This window comes from Leptopilina boulardi, unplaced genomic scaffold (genome assembly GCF_019393585.1).
Source record: "Leptopilina boulardi isolate dan_hultmark-lab unplaced genomic scaffold, ZJU_Lbou_2.1 LbouV2_341, whole genome shotgun sequence".
Classification (NCBI taxonomy): Eukaryota; Metazoa; Arthropoda; class Insecta; order Hymenoptera; family Figitidae; genus Leptopilina; species Leptopilina boulardi.
Window position 1 is genome coordinate 4,397,401 of NW_026137909.1, and position 25,436 is coordinate 4,422,836.

Below are 25,436 nucleotides of genomic sequence, written 5' to 3' on the forward strand. Positions count from 1 at the left end.
ACTTTTTTTGCTATTATAAGCACTTTCTACAATAGTTTTTTGACATATCCAACACTGGAACTATAAAGTGAAACGTCCGTAATGTGACGTTTGTCTCGGCAATTATTGTGATGTGATAGCACCCTAAAATGAAAGTAATTTGACTAGCGAGTATTGTCGTCATTTCCACTTTAAATAAACAAAGAGCATGCGCATATATTGAAAATTCATTTCCACATCATTCTCAGCACGTGTAGAACGTAGCTCGTCTTTTTTTTTTGCCAAAAAAAAAAGAAATTGCATAAATAAACAATTTTCTCTATTTCAATATAATAGTAATTTCAACAATAATTTTTTTAATCTCAATCAGTGTGAATTAACAAAAATGGAAAACGATCAAGAAACAAATAAAACAGAAGAGAAAAACGACGCCACCACTGAAGAGGTTAAGGCAGATGAAACACCGGTTGAAAGTAATGTTGAAAAAGCTAAAAATGGTGAAAATCATGAGGAGAAAAAGGAATCTGAAACTGTCGAAGCTACGCCAGAACTTTTAGAAAAAATTAAAAAACAAATTGAGGTATTTGCAAATTTTTATTTTTATCATTCGATTTTTATTCATTCGATTTCGTAATATTGTAATTGGTTAAGAAATTTATTTCTGTTACTTATTTAATGAGAATCTAAAAATTTTAATTTATAATAAAATAAATTTTAATTGATTTTTTTTTTTGGAGCGATTTTGGTTTTTGCATTATTAATGTTTCTAGTTGGATTATATTGTGACTGTTTTACCGATCGAAATTTTGGCGGTAATTTTAAAAAGTTAAATGTTACGAAAAAAATTTCGAACAAAGTTTATTTATTTCAAAGCTTATACGAGTTTATTAAAGAATATATTTAGTACATAGGTACTAAATACAAGTGGCTAAATACGAGAATAAGAAACTTGTGTAATATAATTATATACGTTATTAATCTTTTTTTTATCTTCTTTTTTTAATTTCAGATATTTGAATATTATTACATATTAAATAATAATAATGAAAATTATATGTTTACAGGCCTCGGATTATACGACTTTTTCCGACTTTTTTCAAAAATACGACTTTTATCGACTTATTTTAATAAAATGCGACATTTTTTTTTACATTTGAAAAAAAAAAGAAAAAAAAATTCATTTTTTTAGTATAAAATGTAGATCTTCTTCAGATCTTCTTCAATTCAATTATTTAACAAATTTTGAAATAAAATGATTCTTCACTAAATTAATTATTTTTAATAATTTTAATGAAATACATCACAAATTCAATTATATCAAAATTATTTTTCAATTAAAATTTTTATGAAATTTAACAATTGTTTATAATTTAAAAAAAAATATCACAATAAAATTGAATTATTTTTAAAAAATTTAAATTCAAAATAAACATTATTACCCGAAATTTTAATTCAAAATCAATTAAAAATCCAATAATTATCCAAAATTTTCAATTTAAAATTTAATTATTTACCAAGTTTTCAATTTAAAATGAAATAAAATTCAATTATTTTCTAAAATTTCTATTCAAAATTAATTATCCAAATTTTCAATCAAAAATTTATTTAAATTAAATTATTATCCAATTTCAATTAAAATTCAATTAGTTCACAAAATTTTCAATTCAAAATGAACTGAAATTCAATTATTTTCAAAATTTGCAATTTAAAATCAACTAAAATTCAATTATTTTCAAAATTTTCGATTTAAAATCAATTATTTTCCAAAATTTCAATTGAAAATCAACTAAAATTCAATAATTTTCCAAAATTACAATTGAAATTCAATTATTTTCAAAAATTTTAATTGAAATTCAATTATCTTCTAACATTTCTATTCAAAATTAATTATCCAAATTTTCAATCACAAATGAACTTCCATTAAATTATTATCCAAAATTTCAATTAATACAATTATTTTCTAAATTTGCATCCAAAATGAAATAAAATTCAGTTATTTTTCAAAATTTTAATTAAAATTCAATTATTTTATAAAATTTCAATTAAAAATAAACTAATTTCAATTATTTTTCAAAATTTCAATTAAAATTCAATTATTTTCTAAAATTTCAATTAAAATTAAATTCTTTTTAAAAATTTTAATTCAAAATCATCTTATATTCAATTTTTTTCAACTAAATTCAATTATTTTCCAAAATTTGCAATTTAAAATCAACCAAAATTCAATTATTTTCAAAATTTTCAATCCAAAATCAAGTAAAATTCAATTACTTTCAAAAGTTTCAATTCAAAATCAACTAAAATTCAATTATTTTCTAAAATTTCAATTAAAATTCAATTATTTTCAATTTTAATTCAATTATTTTCCAAAATTTTAATTGAAATTCGATTATTTCCCAAAATTTTCAATTCAAAATGAACTGAAATTCAATTATTTTCCAAATTTAAAATCTAATATAATTTCACTATTCTCAAAAATTTGATTTCAAAATTAATTGAATTTTCAATAATTTGAATTTAAAAGCATCTAAAATTTAATTATTTCTAAAATTTTCCATCAAAAATTTTTTTTTTGAAATTTAATAATTTCAATTATAACTCTAAGGAAATTCAATTATTTTTAACTATTTTTATAATATTTTTCGAAAATTCAACTATCTGAAACTATTTTTCAATTAAAAATGATTTTCAAATTATTGTATTTTGTCCTCATTTTCTAATAAATTTTTAGTGAAATCATCTAAAATTTTAATTAAAAAACACTTAAAGTTTCAATTAATTTCAAAAATCTCAATTTTAAATCTTTGAAAATTCAATTAAATTTAAAAAATGTTTTCCAAAAATTGTTTGATAAATTATTTTTAGTTCTGTAAAATTTAATAATTGTTTGAAAATTAACAATATCTTTTGAAATTTAATTATTTCTAAAAATTTCAACTTTAACCCTTCGAAAAGGATTATTAAAAAAAAATTTTTTATTTAAAAATCTGTAAAATATTTTTGTTAAAATAAAAAACAAATCCACTTTTTTTTGGAATATTAAATCGACTAAAACGACTTTTTTGTGTCTTTAAGTTGATTCGAGGCCTGTGTTTTTATAATTAATATTTAATAGGTATTCGTTGGCCCCTGGTACCTTAAAAATTAATTTTGAAAAATAAATTTTTTTCAAATTACTATCTTGCACGAAATTTCCTGGCGCATCTTTTTTCTCATTATAAATTTTTTGTATTTGTATAGAATTTTTGAATGAATTTACAACTTTAAAAAAAATTTCGTTGGTAAACGTTGTGTACTTCAGCTTCGTGAATTGAATTTTGGAATTTTAAAGAAACTTATTCCGAAATTTGGAAACACAATTATACAACTTTGGCAAAAATGAGAAAAAGAATTGTCAAAATTTGACACGTCATAAGATTACAATTTAAAAAAACACGTGAAATCAGAAAAGGCCAACTTCAAGTTAGGACAGAAGGACAGACCAAGCATTTTATTATTATATAATAATTACAACAAAATATATTTACGAGTTAAATTCTTGATAATTATTTTAAATCAAAAAAATTTTTTTTAATTTGGAGAAAAATGATACTAAATTGCATTTTTTTTTACTTTTACTGACTTTTTTCAATGAACGCGACTATTTCGACTTATTTTTATAAAATGTGATTTTTTCGACTTTTTTTCAACAAAATATACTTTCATCAAAAATTTTATTATTTAAAACACTTTCTCAATACAAATTTTTCTAAAATTCAGTTATTGTTTGAATCTTATAAAAAGAAAAATTCAGCAAATATTTAAATTTACGAAAATTTTGATTAAAATTCTCTTGAAATTCAATTGTTTTCAATAATTTTTAACTTCAACTATTTTAAAATTTAATAATTTTTCACATTTTTAACTTAAATTCTTTGTTGAATTAATTATTTCTGATAACTTTAAGCAGTCTTCAAAAATTTCATTAATAAACACATTTCTCAATTAAAATTTTTTTTTTAAATTCAATACTGAACTTTGTAAAAAAATTTACCAAAATTCTTTTTTCATATCTCCTGAAATTTTAATTATTTCTAAAAAATTTTAATTTATTTCTTCCAAATTCGATTATTTTCAAAATTTTTATCTAAAATTCTTCGCTAAATTAATTATTTCTTTCATTTTAATTCATTTTTTTCAAAAATTCAAATTTTTTTTTTATTAAAAATTCTTTAAAATTTAATTTTTAATTATTGTTTAAAATTTTGTTAATAATTTTCAGCAATTTAAATTTACAACAATTTCAATTGATAAATTAATTTTTTTCAATAATATTTTAATCAATTTTTTTGAAAATTTAATTATTTAAAACATTTGCCGAAATTCTGAATTTGAATAATTTGTACAATGACTCGGAATTTTTTCATCCTTTAAAGTAACATTAAATTATTATTTTTCATAATTTGTCCAACTGAATTAAAATCTTGAAAATTTGTCATAATTTAATTCTGAAGTTAAAAAAAAAAAGTTGATGGAAATGTTCCTGTGAAACATTCTTATTATAGAATTAGAAAAAATTTATTTAATTTCTAATAATTAATGTTAATGATAATGAAATATTTATTAACTAATAAAATTTATTAAAAATAAAAAATATCGACTTATTCGATTTTTGTTGTATTGAAAATCGACTAAAACGACTTGTTACTCTTTCTAAAGTAAATCCGAGTCCTGAATTAGGAAAATTTGAATTCTTTTTTTAACAGATAATTAATTTTAAAATTTAATTTAAGGGTGATTCTCTCAAAAAGAACAAATTATTTGTGCACAATTTTTGGACGAGGTTTTTGTTAAAAAATAATAACATTAATTTCAATTAATAAACATTCTCCCAGCCATACGATAAAATTCAACAAATTTTTATGGGATCACTAAAGAAAATTTCCAAAAAATGGCAAACAACTGAATTATTGAATGAAAACTAGTGTTAAAACTCCATTCCGTAACATCAGTTTTTATTCAATATTTCAGTTATTTTACCTTTTTTTAAAAATTTTCTTTAGTAGTCCGATTGAAAATTGTTAAATCCTAACGTATGGCTGACAGAATTTTAAATAATTTCAATTAATTTTCATATTTTTTAACAAAATATCTTAAAAGCGTAATTTGTCCTTTTTGAGAGAATCACCCTTAAATAAATTTAAAATTTCAGTTTCTTTGAAATTGTTGTCTTTCTCAATTGTTTTCAATAATTGTAACTGCAACTATTTTAAAATTTAATAATTTTTCAAATTTTTAACTCATATTCTTTGTTAAATTAATTATTTCTGATAACTTTAATCAAAATCTTCAAGAATTCCATTAATAAACTCATTTCTCCATTAAAATTTTTTTTAAATTCAATTATATTCTAAACTTTGTAAAAAATCTTCCTCAATTCGAAATTTTATAAAATTCTTTTTGTTTATCTCCTGAAATTTTAATTATTTCTGAAAAACTATAAATTCATCAAAATAGATTTATTATTTGGGTCGGGAATTTTTTGTTTTAAATTAACTGGAAAATCTAGAAAAGTCATGGAATTTTAAAATCAGTCTTTCGTGGTAATTCTGAATTGGAAAATTATATTTTTTTCTCGCTGAAAAATTCTTTTTTTTTCTTTTAAATTTTTATTTTATAAATTTCTTTATTCTAGTTTTATTTCGGTGACGTAAATATGCAAAAGGACAAGTTTCTCATTGAGCAAACAAAATTAAGCGACGGTTGGGTTCCAATGGATGTGATGTTGAAATTTAAATTATTAGCTGCATTAAGCAAAGATTCAGTAACAATTGTCAATGCACTTGAATCAAGTGAACTTATTGAGGTGTCGGAAGATAAAAGTAAAATTCGACGATCTCTCGATCATCCATTGCCAGTTTATGATGAGGAATATAGAAAAAGTCAACAGGAAAGGACAATTTATGCAAAAGGTTTTCCACTCGAGGGAATTACCATTGATATGCTAAAAGATTTTTTTGCACCATATGAGCCAATTGAAAATATTTACGTAAGTATTTTGAAATTTTCTTTTTTTTTCATTCCTTTCATTTCAAAAATTTCAATTTCATTCTAAAATTTTTTCTTTTCTACCTTTTTAATAAAAAAAATTATCGAACAATTTGATTAGTTTTAATATTTTTTGAAAAAAAACTATAACTACATTTAAAAGAATTTGTATAAAAAAATTTTTTATGAATCTTTTTTTTCAACTGAATTTTTTTAAAATTTAATGTATTGAGTAAATTTTTTATAAAAAAAAAAAATTATTCGAATTAATCATTTTTTTTACGTTTTTTCTTCTAGATGAGAAAATACGCTGATAAGGAGAAGAAAATGCATTTTAAGGGATCGATTTTCGTTCAATTTAAGACTCTCGATGCAGCGAAAAATTTCATGGAAAAAGATTCATTTAAATATGAAGAAACAGAGCTCATCAGAAAATGGGCGTAAGTAATTTTTCTTGTTATTTTTTTATGAATAAAAAATTATTATTTTTAATTATATAATAATTTTTTGCATTACTCTAGAAATATTTAAAAGAAAACAAGTTTATAACGAAAATAATAGAAAAAAAATTGGTAAATTCTTAATTTTCAGAGTTGACTATAATGCAGAAAAGCTAAAAGAAAGAGACGAGAGACGTCAAAAGAAGGAATCTCAAAAAGGCAACAAAAATTCTGGTGGACAAGAGGTAATAATTTAACAATTTAGAAAAAAAATTTTTTTAAATAGAAAAACCTTGTAATTCGCAAATATTAGTTTAACAATATAATATATAATAATTTATTACTATAATAATAATTAAAATAAAATGTGACCTTTTTTTTCGTAATGAAGAAAAAGGAGGAAACTGAAAAAGGAAAAGAAACTCGTAGTCTCCCCAAGGGTTCGATTTTGCATCTCTCTGGAATAGAAAGTGGAGCCAGGGAAGATATCAAAGAAGCTTTGGCCAATTTAGATGCCCATGTCGCATTTGTGGATTACTCAAGAGGGAAGGAAAGTGGCTACGTTCGTCTTGTAAATGAAAATGAAGCCAAAACTATTTTTGAAAAATTGGAAGAAGGAAAAGTTAGTATTTGCTGTTTTTTTTTATTTTATTGCTTTCTAAAAAAAAAAATACGTTTTTTTATTTTCTCTACCAAAAATTTCGAATAGGAGAAAAAAAGTATTTTTTTTTTCATCAAATTATTCAATTCTTTTTTTATTAATTCTGAATATAAATTTTATTATCATTTTTTTTTCTCATACTTTTTGTTTTTTTAGTTAAAAATTGCTGAAAGTGAAGCAAACGTTCGTGTTCTTGAAGGCGAAGAAGAAATTGAATATTTAGCAAAAGTTGAAAAAGAACTTGCCAATCTACGAAAAGGAAAATACAATAAACATGGTAATTCAAAGGGAGGCAGAAAAAGTAAGTAATATTTTTTTAATAAAACTAATTTTTTTTAAAAAATATTTTTTTACGTATTTATTTATTAGGCATCATTGATTCTTATCTATTTCACTAGGATATTAATCAGAAAAATAATAATTTATTCAATTTTAAAAAATTTACCAATAAATATTCTTTCTTTCTATAATGAAATTTTTCTTTTTTAGAAATAATTCAGAAAGTTGCACGAGTCATTTTAGATGAGAAAATAAATTTTTGAATGAGATTGTTTTATTCCGCGATTAATTAATTAATTGTTGCCAGGGGTCAGGAAAATTAGGGAAATCATTGAAAAGTCAGGGAATTTTATGAAAAATACTGGAAAATATTAAATTTCTAAAAAATACTACTAAAATTATTATTTTTGAAATTTTCAATTTAAACTTTTGCTTCTAGAAATTATTGTCTTAAATTTTTATAATTCTAGGCCTTGGATCGAATTTTGAAAAAAAGTCATTTTAGTCATTTTACATTACAAGAAAAGTCTAAAAAATCCATTTTTTATTTTCAATAAATTTAATTTGATGATAAATATTTTATTATTATTAACAATTTGTTATTGGAAATTAAATCAAATTTATTAATTTCTTAAGAAGAATGTTTCACAGAAATATTTTCAACAATTTTTCTTTTTAAACCACCGAATTAAACTGAGACAAATTTTCATAATTTTAATTAAGTTTCAGAACAAATTTTCTAAAATCATTTAAAGTTATGTTTAAAAAAAGGAATTTTGCAGAATTTTCATCAAAACGATTTTCTATATTAAAGAATTTTTATATAACCGAAAATTCACTTCACAGAATTTTTATTTGATCGAATTTTAATTTGTCAGAATTTTTATTTGCTCGAATTTTCATTTAACATAATAGGCAATTTAAAGAATTTTTATTGGGTGAATTTCATTGCATAGAATTTTCATTTTATTCTTTCAGATGAATTTTCATTTGTTCGAATTATTATTTGATATAATTGCCAAATAACCGATTTTTCATTATACAGAATTTTTACCTAATCGAAAAATCATTTAACCGAATTTCTAATTGATAGAATTTTCATTTGTCCGAAATTGCAAATGGCCGAACAAACAATCGATTTTGGCGCGATTTTTAAAATCAACCAATCAAAAATTATCCATAAAATTGTAATTAGTTGATTTTTAAAATCGCGCCTAAATCGATTGTTTGTTCGGACATTTGCAATTTCGGACAAATTCTTCAAATTCAAAAATTCTATCAATTAGAAATTTTGTTAAATGATTTTTCGATTAAGTAAAAATTCTGTAGTATGAAAAATCGGTTATATGGAAATTTATATCAAATAATAATTGGAACAAATGAAAATTCAATGCAATGAAATTCTACCCAATAAAAATTCTTTAAAATGCCTGTTATGTTAAATGAAAATTCGAGTAAATTAATATTTTAACAAATAAAAATTCGAACAAATAAAAATTCTGTAATTTTGCGGTTATATAAAAATTCCATAATATAGAAAATCGCTTAAAAATAATTATAACAAATGAAATTCCATAAAATGAAAATTCGAACTAATGATTTTTAGAACATAATCATGCGTCCCTTAAAGTTATTAAAAATAATTAATTCAAAAAGAAATTTAAATTTGAAAACACACTATTTTGTAAAATTAATCCAAAAATAACATTAAAACAAAATTTCTATTTTGTAACAGAAAAAAAAAATACATTAATCCGATATGATCTAGTGGCAAAAATACCTATTTTGTAAAATTAATACAAAAATAAGAAAAAAAAAATTACTGTCTTGAAACAGAAAAAAATACGTTAATCCGATATAATTAATTGAAAGAGAAGTTAAAAATTTGAGAAATAATTTTTGGTAGAGCAATAGTTAAAATTTTTGGAACTAATTAAATTTCATGAGATATTTAATGAAAATTTTCGTAAATTGAAATTGATGTAGATATTTTAAATGTTTTAAACAATGATTAAACTATGGAGAATTTTGAACTGGAAAATGTTTTAAATAATTGAATTTTCGAAAATCTTGATTAAAATTATTAAAATTAAATTATTCAACAATTTTAATTTTAGATAGAAATAATTGTATATTAGAATAGTTCGAGTTAAAAGTTTGAGAAATAATAATTGAATTTCAGGAGATTATTAATTGATAAAATTGTTTTAAAAACTTTAAACAATAAATTACAAATAGTTCACCAACTTTGACGAAAAAAATATAAAAAATAATATAATTATTTAACAACGAATTTTTGTGGAAAATAATTTATTCTGAAAATTATACAACTGAATCTTTCAAAATTTGATAAAATTAATTTTATGTATAGTTTTATTTGTTGTTAAAAACAATTTTTTAGTTTTTTAGTTAATGGGTTAAAAATCCTTAAAAATTTTTTTTTTAAGTTTCCAATTGGATGTTAAGTTATAGACGACAATTATGCCTATTAAATTAATATTGTATTACGTTTTAACAAAAAAAAATTTGATTTTGACAAAAATATAGAAACAATTTTTAAAATGATGATTTGCCATGCTAATACTGAGGAATCTTTAGGATTTCGCTGAGTTGAAAAAACTTCAAAGCAAAACTGATTGTTTCTTAAAAACAAAAAAAAAAATTGTTTTCTCCAAATATAGAAAAAAAATTCTAAAAATGTATTCGCCCCCTTTATTTTTTTCAGATCGATTCCAAAGAGGACAAAAGAGAAAAGGTAATGATTTTGGAGATGAAATTTCACCGAAGAAGAAAGCTGTTTAAATTAAAAGTGTGAATTATAAAAAGAGAAACAAAAAAAAAAATTATATTTTTTAAGGATATAATATTCACTGTCATTATTGTTGTTACAGTGGTTACTGTATATTTTTTATTAATTTTTTCACAGACTCATTAATTTAAGCAGTTGTAACAAAAATAATAGATTTTATATAATTTTTACTGGTGAAAATCATTTTCTTTTTTTATGTTTTTTCATTATGAATACAAAAGATTCTTTATTTTTAAAAGAATGTCTTTTTTATTTTAATGACATGAAAAAAAATTGATTTACAGTTTTGCATTTTTTTTGTTGTCAACTTTATTTTTTTATTATAATTTGTAAAAATTTTGAGTCATTATTGAAGTTAATTGATAGCTTTTTTTTTTGATGTAAAAAAAAAGAAAATAATTTTGAAAAATAATAGTGTTAATGTTGTAAAAGAGAAATTTATATCATTTTCTCGTGAAATTCTTAAATATCTGTTTAATAAAAAAATGAATTATATATTTCATGAATTGATGAACTTTTATTTCAACTTTCCTTAAATTACAAATGACATGAAAAAAAAAATTTATTTTCCAATCCATCCGATGTTTCAACAAAAAAAATTTTAAAAAATTGATTCAAATAATTTTTATCAAATAAATATTTACTTGAACCAAATAATTTTTATTTAAATTAAATAAACTCAACTGTATTTGAAATAATAATTTCTGTATTTAAAAACAAATACCATTTAATTGACTTTATAATTATTTCGTTCAAGTAAATATTTGATAATTAGTAAAGAAACCTGTTTGTTTGAATCAAATAAATTTTTTTCAATTTATTTAACATTTGTGATGAAAAAGGTAAGTAATATTGTTTTTATTTTTTCTATAAAAGTTTCTTTATTGTTTTTTGTTTTTACGTGAAATATACAAATGAATGTGAATTTCTCTTTTTTTTTGTTCGCACTGATTGCATTTTTAATATACATGGCAGATAATTTTCATCGTGATTATGTTCGTGAAGTAAGTTTCTTAGAAAAGACTATAATATATATATTTATATATAAACATCGCCAAAAGAATATGTCATATCATTAACTTGTATAAATAAAGAAACAATATTCTCTTTTTCTATGTAAACAATTTTCTTTTTAATATTCTACGGATTATATCTAACTACTATTTACATATTTATAATATATATTTTTTTTTATATATTCGTATTATATAATTAGATTCGCAGTTTAAAATTGATATATTCACAATTTTCAGTCAGAGAGTAGAGGTCAATTTGATTTATTAATTATATTTATATATTTATAGCAATAAATTGAGAAAAATGAATTGTCGGAAAACTCATTTTGAAAAAATATATACCATCTATATATATATATATTTATATATAAGAAGGTGACAATTTTTCTCATATTTAAAAATAAATAGACTAATATTTATACATTCTATTTGGAAAATTCCCATTTTATGAAATTTTAAAATGTGATTGTATTTGAGAAAAATGTTTACGACCAAAAAATGGATTTTTACTTTTATCTGCATGATTTTAATCGAAGAAAGTACGTCTGGTTATGAATTTGATGTCAGTTTTATAAAATTCAAATTCAAAATGATAGAACGCAACGATTATGATAAACGATTTTTAAAAATGACAAATTCTATCATTTTTTGCATAAAAAATATTTTTTTATAATTTGTTCATTAATGTAAACTACAAAAAATATTTTTTAGGCAAAAAATTATAGAATTTTTCATTTTTAAAAATTATTTCTTTAAAAATCGTTTAATCTAAACGTTGCGTACTTCAGTTTCGTGAATTCATCAATTTTTAAAAATTATTTCGCCATATTGGATTCACCATTTGAAATTTTAAAAATCTGATGTCAAATTCGTAATCAGCGACCCAAAAAACCCCTAGGTAACGAGTTTCAGGAGAATCGGATAAATTTTTGAACGTCAGCCATTTTTAATAAAGCATCCGACATTTTGAATTTTGAAAATTGGTTCATTTTTATTGTCCCCACTCGCGAAAATCCCCATTTGTCATAATTCTCGTCAACTACCGCCCTCTGTTCTAGTAAAAATTTAGTGACTTTATTGTTAAAATTAAAAGTTACTATAAAGTCACTAAATTTTCACTACAGCAGGGTGCGATAGTTAACGAGAATTATGACAAATGGCGACCTAAAAAAAATCCCCAAGTGGAAACTTTCAGGCGAATCTGGTAAATTTTCGTGAAAATCTTCCGCCATTTTGGATTTTTGAAAATTTGACATCAAGTTTGCAATCAGCGTTCCTCAAAAATTGATGTTGTGGTCGTAATTAAATTTTCATTACCAATTGCCAATGAACTGGGAACTCCTTATTCTATTCTTTGTGTTACTCTAATTTGGATGAATAAATAGAAAAAAAAACCAATCGCTTTAAAATTCAGTTAATAGCCATAAATATTTTTATAAAATGAATGCTTTAAACAAATTATATGAAGCTGCTTCCACAACAGCTGAATCACATCGTCTTGAAGACGATTTTTTAGGACGATGCGTGCGAAGCCATTGCCATCTGTCGACAAAAAATTTATTTTACACGTCTACTAAAAAAAATCGTCTTCAAGACATAGAGATAATATAAATAGAGTGGAGATGGTCTGTATAGAGGCGTCCGTTTGATAGAAAGAGAACGCGATTTTAGCACCAGTAGGTGTCTCTCTTGCGCTGGTGCTTATTGAAGGACAGATACTGGTGTTAAATCTTCCTTCTCTTTCCAACCCATTCTGTTTATGTCAGGACACTTCCCTCTTACGCAGCCGCCTATACCTTGTCTACTCTATTTATATTATCTCTATGCTTCAAGACGATGCGATTTAACTTTTGTGGAAGCAGCTTAATGGAGAGATTAAAAGGTTAGTTTCCATTTTCTCCACTCGCCATTTGTCATAATTCTCCTCAACTACCGCACCCTGCTCTAGTAAAAATTTAGTAACTTTTAATTTTAAAAATAAAGTCACTAAATTTTTACTAGAGCAGGGTGCGGTAGTTGACAAGAATTATGACAAATGGCGAGTAGGGACAATGGAAACCAACCTAAAATATATTTTCGTAATATATGAGGAAAAATTGTGGTCAAAATGTTTTTTTTTTTTGGTTATTCACTAAGAACAATATAGACCATTTTGTAGAATTTCATAATAGATGGTATTTGACTAATGTTTTTTTTTATTTAAAAAAAAAGAAAAATATTTACACAATAAAGATGATATTTAATCTCTTAAAAAATTTGATTTCTGGTCCTATCTTCGATCCATAAAGTACAGTGTAAGAAGATTTCACGAGCGATAAAATTTTGTCTTTTATAATATTGGGCTAAGGTTATATAATTAGGCCTAAGGCCTCTGTCACATGGAGCAGAATAGATTTTAACCAATCAAAATTTAGTCTCTTACGGCAAGGTAATATTTGTCGTAAGAGATGAAATTTTGATTGGGTAAAATTTCTTCTGCTAATTTGCTCCATGTGACACAGTCCTAAGCAGGATAGTTTCGCGAAAGGTTGGTTTCCATTGTACCCACATGCCATTTGTCATAATTCTCATCAACTACTGCACCCTGCTCTAGTAAAAATTTAGTAACTTTATAGTAACTTTTAATTTTAACAATAAAGTCACTAAAGTTTCACTAGACCATGGTGCGGTAGTAAAAATTTAGTAACTTTATAGTAACTTCTAATTTTAACAATAAAGTCACTAAAGTTTCACTAGAGCAGGGTGCGGTAGTTGACGAGAATTATGACAAATGGCGAGTAGGGACAATGGAAACCAATCAGGCGTTCCTTAACGGGAAGCATGAGTTAGAAAAAGAAAGTGATACATTCTTGTTCCTTTCTATCTCATGCAATTTCGTTAGCTAACGACATTCGCGTATTGTGCATTGGCCTATTGTCAATTTGTATGATGACAAGAGCGATCTTTTTTTTTGAGAAGACAAAACTAATTTGGTTTGAATTTTATAATTATATTCTAAGCAAACTGCAGAATTTATTCGTGAAACTTGTTCGTAAAAATTAAGCACAAGGTATATAGAAAATGTCAGAAATGTTCTGTCCTTTACTAATCTGATCCTTTTCGTTTGTGATTATATTTTCTTTATACAATAGGATCGTAAAATCTTCTTAATTTCATGCTTCGATCTTGACACTAATATTATATAATTTACATCAATTCTAGTTTATTCCGTTGCCACCAGAGGACGATACACACTTTATGGAAACTATCACTTTTTAATCATAGTTGAGGCGTTGCAAAGGGCAAATCATTTTTTTCACTTGGTATTAATTTTTTACTTTTTCTCTCTCTCACTTTTTTTTCTTCTAAATTTTTTATTTTGTTTATTTAATGACTTTTTAGTAACCGCAAATTCACCAAATTACATAAATGCTGTCCTTCCGGTTTGATGGCATTTTAAAACGTCGTGACACTTCTATAATAATTTGATTAGTTTATGGCGTATGATGTACAGGTTAAGGCCTGAGCAGAATAGAAACGTAATCACAATCGTAAACGGAAGAATGAGTTAGAGAAGGATAGTCATATATTGTTATTCTTCTCTTACTAATTCTTCCGTTTGCGATAACGATTCCGGTTACGTTTCTATTGTGCTTAGGCTTTTAGTTTCCATTGTCCTCACTCGCCATTTGTCATAATTCTCGTCAACTACCGCACCCTGCTAGAGTAAAAATTTAGTAACTTTTAATTTTAACAATAAAGGTACTAAATTTTCACTAGAGCAGGGTGCGGTAGTTGACGAGAATTATGATAAATGGCGAGTGAGGACAATGGAAACCAGTCTACATTATTAATATACCAGAAACTAATAAAATTATTATAGAAGTGTCATGACTTTTCGAAATGCCGTCGAAACCGGAAGAACAGCATTGGTTAGTTTCCATTGTCCCCACTCGCCAAAGTTCCCAGTGGCCATTTGTCATAATTCTCGTCAACTATCGAACCCTGCTCTAGTGAAACTTTAGTGATTTTATTGTTAAAATTAAAAGTTACTATATTTTTACTAGAGCAGGGTGCGGTAGTTGACGAGAATTATAATAAATTGCGAGTGGGAACTTTGTTGAATGGAGACAATAGAAATCAACCCACTGATGTAATTGGATGAATATATTTTAGTCCAGATTAATTTCGGATTGTTTTCCTACAATTTCTGAAATAATTTCTCGAAATCAGTTTGAAATTTTAACCAGTGGATCCAGTCCGCTCAAATGTTTAACGTTTCTTCTGAATCTTTTGCTCAACGAAATTTTTATTTTATTCATTAGTCGGTTAGTTAGTTAATTCAGTTTGTTTAGTCAATTCAGTAATCTCGCAGATTTCGACAAAGTAAAAGTCGAGAGCGAAGTTTCCCCAATTTAGAAATCAATACTGGTGATTTTTAGATCCGAAATTGAGAACAAATTTCATAGAATGTTTTAGTGTGGTTCATTTTGTTAATTGTATAGTTAAGAAATAAAAATTTTCACTTGAGTTGCAGATCCTAAAGAAACGTAAAAAATCAATCCTAATCCAAATTTTATTTCTCATCACATCTTAATCGGGACTTTTATTCCAGATGAAATTTTCCCTTGACTATAATTCTTTCCAAAAAAAAACCATTTTAAAATCGGGACTCTATTACTGCCTCTTCATCTACAAAAGTGACGTGTTTCGATCGAGTGTTGTTGCCCTCTGGGGGCAACCCCTAATGCTATACGGATATCTCCTGAATTTGAACGCGTTTCTTAATTGTACCGCTTGTCGAACTCAGGGAACTTGTTGTCCTGGCAGGTGGTTTAGGTGGTGTCAAATCTTTTTGACCTGTTTTTGATCCAGGTCGTTCGGGATCGGATGGCGAACGTTGCTCCTTAGGAATTCCCGACGATGAACTACGAGTTAAAGTTGTATATAGTGGAGGTGGTTCTGGACCTGTTTTTGGCTCTTCACGACTTGTTTCACCACGTGAACTCATTGGAACAGCCTCTTGATTATTTGGACAACAATGCATTGCGGCACGTTTCTTGTCACGATCACGTTGATAATAAATTCCAGCGAAAATCAACATATTGAGAACAAGGAGAATACAACCAACACCAACGGTGATTGCAAGTGCAGTTGTGGTACTGTAATAATGACGAGAGGCAAGTCGTTGAAGAAGTTCGGCGTCGTCTTCATTGTCATCAAGAACATCCGATGGATCATCAGTGACGAGATCTTCTAATGACGAAGAGCAAAGAATTGTTGGATACGTCACTGATTTGCTAGTTTCTGGTAGTGGAGGTGGAATATACCATTCGTCACGAACTGCACCTGAAGTAATAAAATTTTCTAATTACAAATCTAAAGTTTATTCTCTTGTCTATAACTACATGGAGAAAAATGATTTAGCTGTAGCAATAAATATAAATTAGCTGAAATCAATTAGGTTGTGCAAATGATTTTGCTGATACAGCAAGTTATTTTCTATTGCAGCTAATATATATTTGCTACATTTGATAAAAAGTGTTAGCTGCCACACAGCTAAGGATTATCACGTCCGTGCGTGTAAACTCCGTATCCAGCGGGCATTGCGGCGTGACGACAGTTTTACATTGGGGTTGGTTTCAATTGTGACCACTCGCCATTTGTCATAATTCTTGTCAACTACCGAACCCTGTTCTAGTAAAAATTTAGTGACTTTATTGTTAAAATTAAAAGGTACTATTGGGATCTCTTGTACTGTAAGACGCTCTCTGGTGAAAATTTTTGTAACCCTCGAGAGTAGGTCGTTTTGTCTGATTTTGTCCAACTTCCACCAATCAGTGTAGGTTTTTAACGCGGTGTCGAAAAATGGTACTACTGAGAGGAGGTTAAATGATTAAGCCACGCCCCACAAGAGATCCCAATATAAAGTTACTAAATTTTTACAAGAGCAGCGTGCGGTAGTTGACGAGAATTATGACAAATTGCGAGTGGGGATTTTGGCAAGTGGGGACAAAGAAAACCAACCTTTGCGTCAAAAGACATGGACAGTTAACCGTGGAAAAGTTTTGTTAAATCCAATGATATATTATTAAGTAATCTTCTATTATATTAAGTTAACAAATTTCCAAAAGCGACACCGACACCGTGACCTCGACACCGTCCTTGGAAAATCTATTTTCACTTATTTTCAAATAAATCAAAATACTTTGCCATATGCTTTTAGAAAATCTTACATACTTTTTTTTGTAACATGTTTTTTTAGTTTTAACCCGAAAAAGGGTTATTTTGCATTTTCATCCCAAAAAAGGGTTATTTTGCAATTTTATGCAATTTTTTTACGAATTTTTTTATATATACTTTTAAAATCTCTTTATAAAGGTTTACTCTGGATAATAAAAATAAAAACCGATATTTTTTCGATTATAAATTAAAACATTTAATATTTAACAATTGTCATTTCATCCTTCAATGATACTGATCAAAATTAAGATAAATTTTATACAATATTAATAATATATTAATTTAAAACATAAATTATATATATAATATACATAAACTACAATAAGTAAACAACAATAAGTTCAACTATAACCGAGCGAGGAATACATCGCTAGTATTAATTATTATTCAAAAATGTTGAATGAAAAACTAGTGCAGCTTCTGTAAAAATAGGAGATGGGAGAATTTATAAATGCTTTGAAAGATAACGAATTCAGTTTTGCACATTTAACCGAAAAATGAAAATTAAATATTTGATTATTAGAACAAAATTTTTATATAAAATAAAAGAAAATATTTAAAAATCAATTTTTATCGAAATTCCAATAATAATTTCTGCCGGAATGCCATAGGATTTCGCGTCGAAATCCAAGGGAAATAATTATGAGAATTTAGTCGAAAATGGAAAAGCTCCCTGAAAATACAGTCCAAATTCTAAAAATAATTTCCACTCGAATTGTTTCCTTTTCCTTAGGTAACGGAAGAAATCCTTGGTTATTCCGTTTAAAATCCGAGTTTCATTTTAATTTTCATCGAAAAATAATTAAATTATCAGAATTGTGGAATTTTTCCAAACGGGATTTTTAATTCAATATAAAATAGTTAAGTAGAAAAATATAGATTAAGAACTGTAAAGAATTTATTTTTCTAAACCGTATTATAATGTATTTAAATTAACTTTTTCAAAATATTAAAAGATTCTATCATATAGAAAAAAAATTCAAAAGAAAAATTATTACTGTTTTAATAAAACTCAGTATCTAGAATTTAAAAAATTTCTCACCCATGAAATATTTATTCGAACAATTTTTTTTTTCCTCGCGGGTAATAAAATATGTCAGTAAATGTACGCCTCTAAAATCTATCTCTAAATTTAAAATATCAGTTTCCCGAGCAAATGATAATATTAATAATACAATAATTTTAATAATAATAACAATAATAATAATAATAATAATAATAATAATAGGATATTTCATTTGTTGAAAGAGAGAATTTAATTTAAACTAATTTCATCGTTTTATCTCTATTTGTGAAATTGATTTTATGTCTGAACTCTTTCAATATATCAAAGCGACTTTGCGTGTCTACTTTGACATTTTATGTGCTTTTTTATGAGAGGAAATATCCATACAAATATCGAACGCCAAACGGTGTTGAAGTATAGGATAACAAAACAACTATATTTACTTAGATTGATTCATATCTCTTTTTCCATATACCGAGAATTTTAACCCTAGAGCAAATAAAAACAGTTTAATAGAAAAATGTTGACGAAATTGAATCGTTGATACAAATCTTTTTATATTGTGGAATATAGTTATTTCAATTTTTTAAATTTTGTTTAGTTTATTCAATTTTAATTATTGGAATTATTATATAATTTAAAAAAAAAACGGATTTAATTGATATTCAGGAAAAATTTCTTATTCATTAGCCATATTGGACTCCAAATGTTGAATTTTTACTTATAAATAAGATTTAATTTACATTTTTTTATAAAAATTATAAATTTTTTTTTTTTAATAAATAGCAAGAATTTATTATTTTGATTTTAAATATGCATTACTTTTTTTTATGTTTTTACCTGCATAGTACTGATCTCCTTTCTCGCGAAAATGATGATGACGCATTGATACATCTTCATCTCCGGGTTGATGGAGTTGCGGAATTAGATTCAGCCATAATGCCATTTTGTGACCCCGATAATGGCTCTTCATCTTTGGCTTTTGAGCTGCAAGAAGGAAAGACGGTTATTACATGTTCATTAAAGCAGCTTATTACAATTTCAATCTGAATTTTATACTCCTGGAATTGATATTAAAATGACGGATTGAATTCTTTTTTCCAGTCTTTAGCAAATAATATAGAAAAAAAAATAATTTATAATTAAGTAATAATTATTATTTATATAAATAAAATTTTTTTACCTATCATTAGATATTGTTGGTTATTGGTATCGTATTCTTCCCAAAGAAGACCTCGAAATCGTGTTTTCTCTCTGGCATTTCCGTAGTCGACCGATTCGATATTGTGAGGTAAGTTGGGATTCGAGGTCTTGGCAAAATTTGTGATGAATGTTAGCATGGCTTCACCAACACTTTGATCTTGCTTGGTGTAATTGTGAGGAAAGAATCGACCGCCGGAAACCAAAGGGAGTCCAAAAATGTACGGTATGTCTTCGCCTCGGGCACTTCCAAGCCGCTGCAAAAGTTGAATTGTAAAGCAAGAAAACTCGTTGGGATTTTCTTTCCTTTCAGCTTTTAATAATAAAATTTTTCAACATATAAAAAATTAATTTATAATAATAATTATCCATTTTAATTAATAATTATATATCTAATAATAATAATTTCATAATTTATAAAAATATTTCATTACATTTTACGATTTTATTTTTCCCTTTTCCCTAACATGAAGGGATGGATTCTATTATATAAATAGCAGTAGTAAAATTGATCAATGGTATTCATAAACATCTGCATAATTTATTCGATTTACAAACAGCTGTAATAAAAAAAAATTGTTTATTCCTTTTTATTATGTTTCCTTATAAATGTAAAGTCTAGGGGGAATCGAAATTCTTTCTATGAAAACTGAACGCAAATAACATATTGTTATATTCAAACAATACGAGAGGCAAATGACAATGTTCCCAAGGAGCTTTCAGGAGATTAAACTGAATATGTAATTAACCAAGACGTTGTGTAACATCTTTGCGTAAGGATGTTCCATTTGAAATTCTAGTTCTCAACGCATACCTATATATCCATTATAGAAACAGTCGTCATGATCAAGATAAGGATATATTTATCTAATCTAAAATTCCCATTTGGAAAAATTTTCCCGAATGTCTCTGGGGATATTCCTTCCGAATTTCGCAATTATCGAAATTATTCCAATGGAATCTATACAGGGAGCTCTTTTCAGTGGAAAGGGAAACAAAATCCCAATGGGAGTTATCAGAATTCTAGAGGAATATTTAGCTATTGCGATTTCGGCAAAATTTTCATAATTCCCTTCCGTTATCTTCGGAAAAGGAAATAAAATTATGCGGAAAATTATTAATGTACTTAGATGAAGTAAATTTCCGGTGAAATTCTCATATTTCCTTTGGTTTTACGCTTGTAAAGGGAAATGGATTTCCCACGAAATCGACAAAATGTTCTTCCGTCCGAAAAGGAAATGGAATTCCAGCGAAAATAATTATTGGAACTCGAATGAAATCTCGAGGGATTTCTTCCATTTTCGTTGGATTTCGATAAATTCCCTTATTTTTTTTTTTAAATGGAAACTGAAAGGAAATTCCGAAATCTCACGGGAGCACTTCCCGAGGAATCATTCCCAAATGAAAATTGTAACACAAAATATTATTTCCACAGCGTTTTTCTAATAATTCAATTAAGACGATACTGCAAGGCGTGAAACACAGAAATAATATTATACTAAAAATCTAATTATGATAATTATAATTATACAAAAATGTTCGTGTGTTCACTTTTTAAATGTGTTTTCTCAGAAAACTACTAACATGGGTTGCGACCTCCTTGCTGCAATTCCAAATTCAAATGAAATTAGCTTTTTCTCTCTTTCCCTCCACTAGCAATGGCGAAGCCATCTCTAATCTCGAAATCCTTTTTTAATCTCGTGTGTATGTAAATTGGGGAATGGCAAACACTTTATTCGGATGAAAACGCTTGCAGAAGACCCCAAACGGAGCACGTATTACATACGCGTGTGCTCCGTCTGTCCTAATTACGCTCATTAATTTCCATGTAAAACGAGATTTTGCGTACTGATATGCGAGACGACTGTAAACAAAAAGCAGTCAGCTCTAAATGCTGTTATGGTTTAAGACCCAACTAAACGTGTCATAAACTCTTCCCACATTGAAGAACGGATGATTTTCAAGAAAATGATGATTAATTCAAACGTAGCGGAAATTTGTCAAAAAGATTGAAATAATTGTTCACCACAATTTATTTTATAATTATTTTATTATTAATTAATTCTAATTTCCCTTTTTGTTTGAAAGATTCCCAACGTAGTCAGAATTGATAACGGAACGTATCCTATAATTAATTTTGTACAATTATTATATTTATATTAGGTATATTAATTATATTAAGTAATTTAATTCTTAATTTAATTATGTTATTGGAAATTGATTATCATATGTAATTTAATTATTATTGATTAATAACTACAATTACCCTCTTGTCAGAAATATGCTATTAATTTTCTTCGGAACTCCCTCGAGATTCTATTGAAATTCCTTTAATAATTTTAATGGAATTCTACTTCCTTTTCTGGCGAAAGGAATTCTTGTCGATTCCATGGGATATCTATTTCCCTTTACGACCAAAAACCAAGGGAAATAATTATGGTAATTACTGTGGAGATTTCGTCGGAATTCTGATAATAATTTATATCGGAAATTTTTTCCTTTTTCTTTGATAACGGAACGTATCCCATAATTAATTTCATATTTTATATTTGTATTATAATTAATGGTATTATTTAATTTATTCATTCAATAGTAATTTAATTCGATTATTTTATTAAAAATTTTATTACAAATTAATTATTATATCTAATTCAATTATTAATTAATTAATAACTACAATTAATCTCTCCCTATCAGAAATCTCCTATTAATTTTCTTTCGAAACTCTCTCGAGATTCTAACGAAATTCCTTTTGGAATCCTTTTTCCTATTTTGCCGAAAGGTCATCCTGATGATTTCGTCGAAATTCCGCATTTACGTTGGAAATCCAAAGGAAATAATTATGGGAATATAGCCAAAAATGAAAAATCCCTATGAAAATACCGTCCGAATTCTAAAAATAATTCCCACTGGAATTGTTTCCTCTTCCTTTGGTAACAGAAGGGATCCCTGGGTATTCCGTCCAAAATCCGAGTTCTATTTCAATTTTTGTTGAAAAATAATTAAATTATCAGAATTGTGGAGTTTTTCCAAATGGCAGTTTTAATTCGATATAAAATAGTAAAAGTAGATTAAGAACCGTAAATAATTTTGTTTTTCTGAACAATTATGAATTATTAATTAATTCCAGTTTCCCTTTTCGTTTGAAAGATTTTCAACGTAGGATTAAAAACCAAGGGGGAAAAATTTTAAAACAACTTTTATAAAAAGGTAATTAGCGGATATTTTTGTAACTCCAAAATTTTCGTAGAAAACCTAAAAAAAATCTTGTCAAAAACTGTCAGCGCCTACTTATTTCTGTTAAAGTAATTTTGAATGGAAGAACAAAGTACTTTTTTTTTTATTTCCACTTTTATTCTTTAAAGCTTCCTTCTTTTTTTGGAGGGGGCACTTAAATCATACAAGACTTGGCTAACTCTCGTCTAAGTGCTTTTTTCCATATAGTATAGAAACTTTTTTACGATGAAATTATGTCAAAAAGGTCTCCCTCCTTTTTTCTTATTCGTCGCTTGCGGTCAGGTGAGGTTCTTCTTGAGAGTTAGAGGCGCAGAGGTTTCAAGATGGTAGAGTGATTAAATTAGAAAGCTCGAGAACCCTGAAGACATTGCATCGCCTGGCGTATTCGAGGATGGAAACGAGTAGAGAGGAAGATAAGAGAGTTTTACAAAACTAGAATTAATCTCGACACTCCCCTCTTTCTCTCTCTCTCTCTTTCTCTATCGTATATAGTCTCACTACTTCAACCCGAAAAGGCGTCTTCACCTCCAAACCATCCCGCCCCCAAACGCCATGATCAACGATAAATTTTCCAAAGTTTAAGATTCAATTAGCGGGACAGATTCTATTAGGCTCCGTGTGCTAAACGGCGGAAAACACTAGCGACACATTTTGTGAATTATTTCGCATAGATTTGAAAATTGTTCAAAATTTAAATATTCTTCCGGATTATTATTGATGAAATCTCTTCAATTAGACGGAAAATTAGATGTAAGGGAGAATTAATTAGAACGTATCGCCTAAAGTCCCGATTGTCAGCGTCGTTATCTGAGTTTCCATATTGGTTACCGTCAAAATCGTCCCTGGAAAAAAGGTGGAGCTATGGGATTGATGAAGGAGAATAGGAAAACAATTTCATAAGTTTTTGCCTAAATATTCATTTTTTCAGTGGATGACATTCATGCAAAAAAAAAAATTCATTCATAAATATACAAAAAAAAGCAAATATTAAATAATAAAATATAATAAATTTTCAACTTCCCTTCATGACAAAACAAAATAGTAATAAAAATGTCACAATCAGAGATGAAAAATTATTCAAGAATTTTAATTTAAATCATGACAATGTTAGTTTGCCAAGGAAAATTGATGAACAACTAATCTATAGAAGCCAAAGAGGAAACATGCCGTTCGCTCTTCCTGGCTAGACAAACCGGAAGCGGTGTTCGGACCTTCCTTTATGGCCCAAACTCTCTTTTATGTGCTTTAACGTCTACATATATATACATACATATATATATATATAGAGAGAGAGAGAGAGTTTGCCTCTTTCGAAGTACGAGCGCGCTTGGTTTTCGCTGAAAATCGATGAGACCGCCGTTCAACCCAGGACAAGGAAAATGCATGTGATCAAATTTGCATCGACCACTTCTCGCCCTAAAACGAGATCTGCTTAATCCAGTGATGGTCAGCGTTTACTGGAAGACTTATCGCGATCGGATATCGGCTCTCTCGTTTAAACATACGTTAAAGCTGATACGAGACGGATTAGAATAAGCCACTGAACGAGAAATTCATTTGATATCCTGTATGTTTAAAATAGGCTACATTATAATTGACACGGTTTTTTTTATTGAAAAATGATTTCTTTTTTATTTTAGCTAAGATTAGAAATTTTTTTAGGCAATTAACGCATTTTTAAATTTAATAATTAATTGTAGGAAGAGAAAATACAATTATCTAATGGAGGAATTGTTTTATTAAAATATATTAAACTATAAATTCCGATAGAAATTATTATCAGAATTCCCCAAAAAAAATCTCGAGGAAGGCTTTTTATTTCCATCGAAATTATCATAATTATTTCTCTTGGATTTCCGTCATAAAGGGAATTTTGACGAAATCGTTAAGATTACCTTTCGGCAGAACAGGAAATAGAATTCCAAAAGGAATTTTGTTAGAATCTCCAATTTCGAAGAAAATTAATAGCAGATTTCTGATGGGGAGAGATTAATTATAGTTATTAATAAATTTATAATTAAATTAGATATAATAATTAATTTGTAATAAAATTTTTAATATAATAATTGAATTAAATAACTATTGAATGAATAAATTAAATAATACAATTAATTATAATATAAAATATAAAAAATTAATTATAGGATACGTTTCGTTATCAGTGGAAAAGGAAATAAATTTCCGGTATAAATTATTATCAGAATTCCGACGAAATCTCCACCAAAATTACCATAATTATTTCCATTCGTTTTTAGTCGTAAATGGAAATAGATATCCCATGGAATCGTCAGGAATTTCTTTCACCAGAGAAGGAAGTAGAATTCCATTAAAATTATTAAAGGAATTTCAATAGAATCTCGAGGGAGTTCCGAAGAAAATTAATAGCAAATTTTTGACGACGAAAGGTTAATTGTAGTTATTAATTAATTAATAATTAAATTATATATAATAACTAATTTCTAATAAAATAATTAAATTAATAATTAAATTAATTAATATAATAATTAATTGTAGGAAGAGAAAATACAATTACCTAATGGAGGTATTGATTTATTATAAT

At 26.3% G+C, this 25,436-nt stretch overlaps 2 protein-coding genes and 1 non-coding gene across 3 annotated transcripts in view; 2 read left to right on the forward strand and 1 right to left on the reverse strand.

Annotated features, from left to right (window-relative positions):
* Positions 1-212: 212 nt before the first annotated feature.
* LOC127285761 (la protein homolog) lies at positions 213-10,701 on the forward strand. Its single transcript, XM_051311937.1, has 7 exons — positions 213-559; positions 5,654-6,007; positions 6,304-6,446; positions 6,598-6,691; positions 6,838-7,068; positions 7,264-7,408; positions 10,112-10,701. Exons 1-7 carry the CDS (start codon positions 365-367, stop codon positions 10,186-10,188), a joined length of 1,239 nt encoding a protein of 412 aa, XP_051167894.1. The 5' UTR covers positions 213-364; the 3' UTR covers positions 10,189-10,701.
* LOC127285871 (small nucleolar RNA U6-53/MBII-28) lies at positions 9,943-10,027 on the forward strand. The gene has a single exon (XR_007843662.1). It is a non-coding gene; the product is annotated as a small nucleolar RNA U6-53/MBII-28 (small nucleolar RNA).
* Positions 10,702-14,889: 4,188 nt separating the features above from the next.
* LOC127285745 (neuroligin-4, X-linked-like) overlaps positions 14,890-25,436 on the reverse strand; it is a 261,683-nt gene continuing 251,136 nt past the window's right edge. Inside the window, exons 10-12 of the mRNA XM_051311892.1 lie at positions 19,623-19,896; positions 19,280-19,426; positions 14,890-16,539 (exon numbers count right to left, since the gene is read on the reverse strand). Coding sequence (XP_051167849.1) covers positions 15,941-16,539; positions 19,280-19,426; positions 19,623-19,896 — 1,020 coding nt within the window. The 3' untranslated portion in view covers positions 14,890-15,940. The remainder of the gene's footprint in view (positions 16,540-19,279; positions 19,427-19,622; positions 19,897-25,436) is intronic.